The following is a 10,691-nucleotide window of genomic DNA, read 5'->3' on the forward strand; positions in this document are numbered from 1 at the left end:
TGTAACTACTGGAGGCCTTGGATCGGTTGCAGTGAACCGCACGTTCGCATTATTGGTGACGTAAAGGTCACAAGTACCCTCAAGCCTTTACAATTGCGTCGAGAGATAGCAGCGCTGAGCGCTTTCTATCGACTGTATCCAGCATACCATTTCTTTGTCGCACAGCCAAAAAATGGAATTCTTTACCAGTTCACGTGTTCCCCTCCTCTTACAACCCGGGTTTTTTTTTATAGAATAGGAAGGCGGACGAGCATATGGGCCACCTGATGGTAAGTGGTCACCAACGCTCTTAGACATTAGCATTGTAAGAAATGTCAACCATCGCTTACATATCCAATGCGCCACCAACCTTGGGAACTAAGATTTTATGTCCCTTGTGCCTGTAATTACACTGGCTCACTCACCCTTCAAACCGGAACACAACAATATCAAGTATTGCTGTTTTGCGGTAGAATATCTGATGAGTGGGTGGTACCTACCCAGACGAGCTTGCACAAAGCCCTACCACCAGTGAAGGTTCCTTCAAACGAGGCGTAAAGAGGCATCTTGCGGGCCGGCAAGGCGGGGGCGACTAGTGCAGAACATTCTTCCCGATTGTACTGGCCGTCGTCGCGTTTAGACTCTACTACTATTTACCATCAGGAGGAGTAGTCATTTGCCCTCCCGGCTAATATAAAAAAAGATCATATTTTGAAGGCTCTCATATTTCGAGTAAATATAACTTTATGAAAATGTTTCAACAATAACTGGGAAGATTTGCCGAAAATCACACTAAGCTCTAGTTTTTTACACAAGTAGATAAAGATACATACAACTCGATTCATTGATAAATCGATTTTTGATTTTGACAACTGCAATTGCGACTAACAGTCGTGTGTTAGATTCCGTTCCTACAGATAATAATTTATTGATTTTTAGTAGAGAATAAAATCTTATAAATAAAGAGATGACAAAATAAATTTATTATAAAGCACAAATATCTATTAGACAAATTATAAGATAAATCATAAGCAAACGAGTATATCACATGTAATATTCAGTGCGCACTGACGCTGGCGCTGACCTGAGTGCAAGAGACCAAGAGACCAAACGCTCAACAAAATTATCACACGCGCTACTGACATACTCCTTTATATTTTATATTTCCATCAGTGGGCTACATAAAAAAATAGTCACCAGTCTTATATTTTTCACACGTCTGACAACCGACCAACCTACATGACATACATCACGTTGTGTGGTGTTGCTATTTTAATAAGTGACGTCGTATATCCGCTTAAATTTATTACCTCTGACATGTATATTGGCTTAGAATCTTATTTTCAGTTAGGTTTAAAAAAATGTCCTTTTATATTAATAGGGATTTAAAAAAAGTCACCCTCGATAATAATAATAATTATATCTACACATAAGATGATGGGGTAGGTAAGTTAAGTATCTAACACAGTTACAGCCTGTGAATGTCCCACTGCTGCGCTAAGGCCTCCTCTCCCTTTTTGAGGAGAAGGTTGTGGAGCTTATTCCATCACGCTGCTTCAATGCGGATTGGTGGAATATACATGTGGCAGAAGTTCAGTGAAATTAGACACATGCAGGTTTCCTCACTATGTTTTCCTTCACCGTCAAGCACGAGATTAATTATAATCACAAATTAAGCACATGAAAATTCAGTGGTGCTTGTCCAGGTTTGAACCCACGATCATCGGTTAAGATTCACGCGCTCTTACTACCCCTGCGCCATCTTGGCTTCTAAGTATCTAATATTTGACAATAAATTTGTGTTATACATGACTATTGAAAATTGTTTAAACACGTATGTTAAAAAAAACTCAAGTGAATTACATTAATTTAAATGCTAATACATGGCATATAAAATATAGTGATTTGAAAAATGTTTAGTTGGTTCAAAGAGACTAAACGAATCGGTGTTGACTATACAATTATAAATATTGTAATCAATTTTTAGTATCTATTAGGTTGTAAGGTTGTGTGAGCTGTAGTTTATGGGTCTAGTTACTACATGATGGCAACAGTTATAAAGAAACTCGGAGTGTTTTATGACTTTGTATTTAACAAATTAGCTGGTAAGATATTTTAGTATATTTAATACTATCCACATAAACGTTGATCCACATAAAAGTCGAGATGGCCCATTGGTAAGAACGCGTGAATCTTAACCGATGAACGTGGGTTCAAACCCGGGCAAGCACCTCTGAATATACATGTGCTTAATTTCTGTTTATAATTCATCTCGTGCTTTTCGGTGAAGAAAAACATCGTGAGGAAACCTGCATGTGTCTAATTTCATCGAAATTCTGTCACATGTGTATTCCACCAACCCGCACTGGAGCACCGTGGTGGAATAAGCTCCAAACCTTCTCCTCAAAAAGGGAGAGGAGGCCTTAGCCCAGCAGTGGGACATTTACAGGCTGTTACCGTACTGTACTGTACATAAACGTTCTCTCCGACTACACTACTACATAATAAGCTATATCTGTACATCTAACAAAATAAAAAAAGTATGTTCGTCCTCTGTGCCTTCCTAAGCCATTCATCCGGTTGTGATGCAACTTTGATTAGTTGGTCTGCTTAAGCCCGCGAAGTTCCTTGAAAAAATAAAAAGCTTTCTTTGTATGTTTGTCCTTTTTTACATATTATTAACCTTTACTCTATTTTTTACAACATACAAAATTATATATAGTATATTTCCTGTATAGTATATCGATAATATATAGCGGAAGTCTGTCCTAAAACTATAAACTGTTATAATTGAATTGTTGAATGAAACATTTATATTAGATTAGAAGTTTTTCTGTAAATTCTATGATATTTTATAATATTAAAATGAATTGACACCTATATACGACGAACAAGCTAGACCGCTGGGTCCGACAGCATGAAATCTTATTATATCCCATTTAATCCCATTCTGGGCATCCATGCTTACCACCTTTACGTTTACCACCTGAGCAGGGATACCCAGGCTGCTCTCTGAATTCCTGGGGGTGTTAATTTTGCTCACGTCAATGATCGTGACAAGCAGGTATCATAAGGCAACCTCTTCCATCCTCGCTGTGGACTTCTGTGATGTAATGTGATGATAATCCTCGAATCCATAGTGGTAATTCTAAAACTAACCGACTCCTTGAGCACATCCAGCTAGCTACAGATTCGGTTCCATCGTAATTTTTGGTGACTTTAATGCCCACCACGTCGAAGAGCTTGGATCACGTACGGTCGTACGGTCGTGATCCAAGTTATTCGAAGTACGTGGTCATGCAGGGAGATCTGTTGTTGATTTCGCCTTGGCATACGATCTGACACAACTAGTTACTTTGCCAACGCGAACTCAAAACGTGGAGGATCATACATCTTTCCTGTTGGACCTTCAGCTGACCTCTCATCCGGACGGGTAGGTACCAGGTTTCCATCAAGCCTCATATTGGCTGTTTTCGGACTACTCTTGTGTCTGGAGTAGAGTGCCAATTAGACGCCCTTCGTGGCCTCGCTTCGTGGCCTCGCTTTGCGGGCTGCCACCATGTCCACATGTCAGCTGACCGGGATGGTACGTGATCCTTTTTTGCATCCTATCAATGGAAGCAAATTTACTTTTTACCGGATGATCTAGTGTCGTTGCAGACTCGATCGCTAATGAGGAGCTTCAGGACATAAAACTCATCATCCCGTACGCAGCAGTACCATCGGCGGCAAATCCCAGCCATGGTTTAGACTCTCTATGTATATCTCTTAATGTAAATACCAGCGCATTAAAAAAGGAATGCAAGTATGCCGTAATTAAACGTAGTCCAACTAATTAATGCTACCGAGCGTCATTAACGTGACTTGACAGTGAGAGGTGTTGGATGGAGCTGGTCTATTTCTGCGAGAGTGTCATATCAAAGAAGAGATTGCAGAACGGCAGCGTGAGAAGGCGTGTCAATCTATCTTATAAATAAAAATAAAAAATACATAAAATCTAACCTAACGACTCACAATTTACATAACATAATAAATATTTAAATAATATACTGCACATACAAATTTTTCCGTAGTGAAGTGTCATTACCCTCTTTATTATTTAATTTTTTTTTATAGATCCGAGGACGAAAATTTGGTTTTTAGTTGCCAAGCCATACCAATGCATTATCGTCTTAACGATTTATTTGATGTTTGTATTTAAATGGGGACCTAGGTTTATGAAGAATCGTCCAGCTTACAATATAGATACAATTATGATTATATATAATGTGATACAAGTTATTTCCTGTGCCTATATATTTTTAGTGGTGAGTATTATTATAACAATAAAACCCAACAAATTTTCATAGTCATCATGTTCGATTTGGAAGCTTTGTTTATAAATTGCAAACTAAAATATCATAATGTATTGCAAAATAAAATTTTGAAATTTAACTATCGCTTTTCGCTTATAATTTGAAATATTATGCTCTTTTTTATTAGGGATTAATAGAAATATGGATTCCAAACTACAAATTGTTTTGTGAACCAGTCGACTTCTCGGATTCAAAAACCGCTATCGATATAGCAACACTTAGCTACTACTACTATTTAACGAAATATTTGGATCTAATGGATACGGTACGTTTATTCTTGTAGATTATATTATTTTAAGGGTATTATAGAAAGTTAAATTCCTTATCCCCTTTATGTTTGTATGTATGCTATTATTTCAGAAAGTAAACTGATTGATTCTAAAAGCCTTTATATAACTTAACCTATTTGCATGTGTGGATCAAATCTTTAAAATAAATTTTAACAATTTTGCACAGATATATTGCGCACACATACATAAGTATGTTTCTTGTCTTAAAATATCCGTATAAACAATCATGTTTTTTGCCACTTTTATATCGTATTACAAAGGGACCGGTACACTTTTGTAATTGAAAACAAGACGAACAAAAATCACCACTTAATTACAATATTATATTTTCTGAAGTTTAAAGTTCAATCATATATGTATATTTCAATCATTTCATTGTTGTAAAACTAAATTACAATTAAAGTATGCTTTAATTTCACCTAAGAATGTCAATTGTTATTTAAATATTATGTTAACTTTTAATTTACTGCATATATTGAATACGTACCTAACTATTCTGTATCAAAGTTGATATATTTTTCGTTTCTACAAATTTTTGTTTTGTTGCGTGTAACAAGTAACACTTGACAGTCTCATTGATCGACTAGCTTTTAGGGTCGTTGACCCCGATGTCAGATCCGAGGATTTAAAATCCGGGTTTAATGACATTGGGGTATTTGTTAAGGTATTCTCAGTAACAGCTCAGAGCCTAGAAGTGCAAATATTTTCACTTCCGTACCTCAAAAAGCACGTGAAGTCGTTCATCTTGCGCCTGAATTCATTCCGATCGTATTGGATTTGCCGTCATCGGATTATGAGAGTGAGGGAATAGAAAGTGAACTTGTGTTTGTGCACTTGTGCACTATAATATATTCTGCGCAGGCTAGTATATCTTGAGAATGAACGCTGTGACTGAAATTGCTCTGATGGGTATTTTAATCAAACAAATACTTAATGAATCAATTTCTACTAAATACTACTAAATTATTCTCAAGATTCGAGTCGGATTATTTTCTTGAATGTAATTATTAAAAGCGATAACAAATAGCAACGAGATTTAAAAATATATATATATTTATCGTAACATTAGGCAATTTCCAGTCTACAAAAAGTCCTTTAATATTCATAAATTTTCTAAAAAATACATTAATCTAAAAGTGCATTATGTAAAGTCATAAATACCCTTAATTTCGTAAAGGCAGTATAATTTAATAGAAATAGTCTTTATTATATACCTATGAGACCTATTATTTATACGAGTCTATTAAATAAATACAAGGAAATGTATTTATTGCTGAAACGGTAACCATTTTCACTCAACCTTTACATGGAGAAAATAATACAACACGATAGGCACACTATAATGTGTATAAATAAAATGTATGTAAGTTATTTCATAAATACTACACTAAAGAGAAACATGTACAATTAGAAGAAAATATGTTATTTTATTAATTACTAGTTTCCGCCCTCGGCTTCGTATGTAACGGGAGAGAAGGAGAACATTTTTTCATAATTTTGATATCGTTTTACAGATATTTTTCGTGCTCAGGAAGAAGTATAATCAAATTTCGTTCCTGCATATTTATCATCACACGGGAATGGTAATGCTTATTTGGGGTGCTGTTACATACATGCCAGGTATATATTTTGTCTAGATTTACTTGGAAGTATAACATCTTAGTTCCCATCCCAGTCTAGGTCATCCCATTGCCAGTCTAATGTAGCTCATTTATCAGACTGTATACCTAACCTTACATAACCCCTAGACCTATAAACAACAATGCTATGACTATTTTTGTTCTGACACTCTTACGTGGGTGTGTTAAGATTTGTAAATTCACGTATAATGTGACATTATTCGGTTCTTGTTAATAAATAATGTTGACAAGCAAGAGCCTAGATTTTTCAGTTGTTGAAACGCGTGAATGTAATCGATGATTGCGCGTTCAAGCCATGCAAGAACCACTAAATTGTTTTCTGTTTAATTTGATTTTTAATTCCTCTCGGGCTTGGCGATGAAAAAAATTATCAAGAACCTGCATCTATATAATTTCAATGTAATTCTGCTACATGTGTAACCAACCCGCATTGCAGGAACGTTGTGTAATAAGCTCCAAACCTTCTCCTCAAACGGAGAACAAGCAGTAGGATATTTAGAGGCTATTAGTTTACTTTTCTAAACCAATAGTCATTAATTTCTATGAACAATAACTACAACTTTGCATTAAGTAAGCATCTTGCGAACAATATTTTAATAATATGAAAAAAATAACACAAAATTTCTATTATATATATATATATTCTATGTTATTCCAAATTTTTAGCATACAACCATATTGTATTATTATAATCAGCTTGAAAATACAATTATAATGGTGTTATAATTAATACGACATATTGTCTTAAATTTAAACAAATTTATCTATAAACGTTGTTATAACTATTGATTACGCTTTTTTCAGGCGGACATGGTACATCGGTTGGTTTAATAAATTCTTTCGTACACGCTGTGATGTATTCGTATTATTTAATAACTGTCGCTGCCCCGAAAGTCAAGAAATCGTTGTGGATTAAGAAGCTTGTGACCCAAATTCAAATAGTAAGTTTATGCTTTGTTATAAATTAAGAATAAATAATTAAAAACATTACAGATCAGGGTTGCACCTAAGACTTTCTATAACCCTGTGTCTTCAATAGAAAATACAATTAAACATCTAGATCAGGACAAATACCCATATAGTGTGTACAGATGTTCCCCATGGTCATGACCGGGGATGGAAGTTATTACACAACTGCATTAATTAGCCAATAAGTAATCATACATAATAATCATCATCGTCATCTGCAGCCAGGATCAACCACTGCTAGGAATCTCTTTTGATCTGTGTCTCATACTGCTAGTCTTAATCAGTCATCTATCCAGCTGGACTTGCAGCTGCAAAAAAAAACGTTATAGTCATACAACGTGTAAATAGTTAAGTTACTTAATATTAGATATATATACCTTCGCGTGACAGTACTATTCACCCATATTGTGCTTATCGTAAACGCACTAGGCATAATTTTAATATGCTTATTGAAGTAACTCCTAAAATTTCTAAAATTATTGTATCGAATTGCAATATATATCCTACGTAAAACGTGTCAATTGGCTTATCTTTACCTTAAAGTCATATATTTTGTATTATATATATTATTAGTTCTATAATCCAACTCTTTACAGTTACAGTTTTTATTGTATGTGGTGCACATTGGCAGCATAGCGTTTATGCCTAACTGCGAGTATCCCAGATGGACCGTCGCAATCTTCCTACCGCAGAATCTATTCATACTAGTGCTGTTTATGGACTTTTATATCAAGACATATATAAAAAAAACTAAAACAACCGTTCCCGTTAAGAAACTAGAAGAAGAATCACGTGAAAGTGAAGTCGGATATAATAATAATTTTAAGGCTAAGGAAAACCATGAAATTTTCCAACGTATTATTAAAACGGACGAAATGGAATCAAAGGTGGTTAACACAAAAAAATAATAGATTATAGCTTAACAATTAAATATATTATTTAAGAATTTGTTATTGACATTAAAAATATATAATTTAATTCTATTTTTCCTTTTAATTTGTACGTATTTATTTAATAATTTATATTAATTAACTTCATTAAATATAATTAACTTCATTATATAAATTTAACTTTACTATATATAAAGAACTTCATTATACACATCAAAAATAAAGCAAGTAGCAGTTAGCATTCGCGTTTCGTTTAAATTTATCGTCGTTCTGTCGTCGTTCCGCCCGATTGTTGTGATTTTTTTTTATTTCACTATTAAAATTTAAATCGTGATCGTGGGTTCAAACCCAGGCAAGCACTGAATTTTCATGTGCTTAATTTGTGATTATAATTCATATTGTGCTTGACGGTGAAGGAAGACATCGTGAGGAAACCTGCATTTGTCTAATTTCACTGAAATTGTGACACATGTGTATTCTACCATACTGAATTCGAGCAGTGTGGTGGAATAAGCTCCGAACCTTCTCCTCAAAAAGTGAGAGGAGGCCTTTAGCCCAGCAGTGGGACATTCACAGGTTGTTACTATATTAAAATTTACATTAATAATATTTAATACTTTGTGGCTTTAGTTAACAATTATTACCTCGGTTGTAATTTGGTAATATTAGTGTTAATGTTAAAGATTATTACTATTCACTTTTAAAGTTACCCATTACTTAGTTTAAGGATTTAAGTTTGCATTAAAATTGTTTAGTTTCATCCTTATTTATAGTTTGATAAGGCAAGAAGGGTTGTAATTATTTTCTATTACTTGTTGATAAGTACCAACAATGACCAACTGTGCGTAGCATGTTCACGGGTACGTATTGCCAATGATATCGTTGTCCTAGCAAAGGGATATATTACAGCTAATGTAGTATATAAGGAGGCATTACAGTAGTTCAGATAATTCATTTTTCTTTAATTACTAGAATAATAATAATCATACTCATATAATAAATACGAAAAGTTGTGTGTCTTGTAAATATTTGTTACCAATTCAAGTTTTATCACAGCTGAAATATAACAGAATTTACATATTTTCGTCTTTTTATCCCGTTTAACTGGATTGTCGATTATAACCTGGATGACGACGCGGGCGAAGCTACGGGCCAAGTGCTAGTGATAAATAAATTAACGTTAACTTAACTTTTATCGCATAGGATTTTTATTATTTGTTTTCACATATTTTATGTGCAATACTTTTTTCGTACTTAACAGTATTATATAATTTGTTATAAGATTATTTATCAAAGAATTATTTGTGTTTATAATTTAGCTCCTGCTTTACGGTATAGAAAACATCGTGAGAAAGCCTGCATGTGTCTAATTTCAATGGAATTCTGCCACATGTGTATTACACCAACACCTTTTTTTTTTGCTGGAAAAACGCGTTTACGCGTTTCCCCCACTTGAAGTAGGGGGGTATGTGGGACTCGCTGGTACCGAGCATGCGCCGGAATACCCACTAAAAAACTAGCGGTACCCACACCGCCTTTTCGAGGGGCGTCACGGGATCGCTTGTGCATACTACCGTGACGCCCCGACGGTTGGCCCGCCTCTGCAGGCCTCCAAATCCTAGGGGGTTTTTAGGGTACAAAGACCCCCTAACCCCGACAACACTTACGGCGGGAGGAGAAGATGAGCATAGCGCCGACGCCTTCTCCCCGGTCTTCTTCGGCGAAGCAAGTCAGTGGAGGCCCTTTTCATGACATTTTCGCAGAAGGAGACCGTCTCCAACCAGTACCTCTCGCTACCAAGCATGCCGTTTATCACACTCGGCAGCGAGAGATCTTCACCAACTAAGATCACCAGGGATAGGCCGTATTCCACCAACCCGCATTAGAGCAGCGTACTGGAATAAGCTTCAAAACTTCTCCTCAAAAAAAGAGAAGAGGCCTTAGCCCAGCAGTGGGACATTATTACTATTATGACATAAATTATATAATATGACTAAAATGTAAAAATATATTTACATTTACATTTTTATTACTGTAATTGTAACTGGTAACTTTGATGGTCGTAGATGTCGAGGCGGCCCCAAATTCTGTAGCAATATGGTGTAGATAAAGTTCTCAAGGAATTAGGTGTAAAGAACTGAAGTGAGAAAGTCAAAGAAACTTCCAGCTGCAGAAATCTTCTCGACTAGCCTAAAACCCTCACGACGATGTAATGCCTTAGATTATGATGATGTTAAAATATTTTACAAAATTACATCAGATATTCTACTGCTTAACACCAATACTTGGAATTGTTGTGTTCCAGTTTGAAGGGCGAGTGAGTAACTGGAGGCAAAGGGACATAGCATCCTAGTTAACAATGTTGATGGTGTGTTGATTTAAGAAACGGTTATTATTTACACTTACCATCGGGGCCCATCTGGCCGCCTATCTGTTTTGTAAAAAACTGCCCGCCTATTTGTTGTGTAAAAAACTACTACTTGATTTTAACGATAATCTTTTTTAGGATTAATGACGCAGTGCGATATTTCTTGCGACAACTTTTCTATACTAAATTCGTTTTCGAGT

General features: G+C 35.3%; 1 protein-coding gene across 1 annotated transcript; it reads left to right on the top strand.

The window, feature by feature from the left end:
- Positions 1-1,914: 1,914 nt before the first annotated feature.
- On the top strand, positions 1,915-8,169 carry LOC126768543 (elongation of very long chain fatty acids protein 7-like). The gene is made up of 6 exons (XM_050486720.1): positions 1,915-2,084; positions 4,096-4,286; positions 4,462-4,599; positions 6,139-6,244; positions 7,069-7,205; positions 7,830-8,169. The coding sequence occupies exons 1-6, from the start codon at positions 2,021-2,023 to the stop codon at positions 8,139-8,141; spliced, it is 948 nt and encodes a 315-aa protein (XP_050342677.1). The 5' UTR covers positions 1,915-2,020; the 3' UTR covers positions 8,142-8,169.
- Positions 8,170-10,691: the final 2,522 nt, after the last annotated feature.

The sequence above is a fragment of the Nymphalis io genome, chromosome 5, assembly GCF_905147045.1.
Source record: "Nymphalis io chromosome 5, ilAglIoxx1.1, whole genome shotgun sequence".
In the NCBI taxonomy this organism is placed as follows: domain Eukaryota; kingdom Metazoa; phylum Arthropoda; class Insecta; order Lepidoptera; family Nymphalidae; genus Nymphalis; species Nymphalis io.

Excerpts from the sequence above, each read along its gene's own strand:
- LOC126768543 (XM_050486720.1), top strand. The coding sequence starts at position 2,021 with ATGATGGCAACAGTTATAAAGAAACTCGGAGTGTTTTATGACTTTGTA. Across the intron at positions 4,287-4,461 it reads GTGCCTATATATTTTTAGTG|GGATTAATAGAAATATGGAT; the intron begins GTGAGTATTATT and ends CTTTTTTATTAG. Across the intron at positions 7,206-7,829 it reads TTGTGACCCAAATTCAAATA|TTACAGTTTTTATTGTATGT; the intron begins GTAAGTTTATGC and ends AACTCTTTACAG.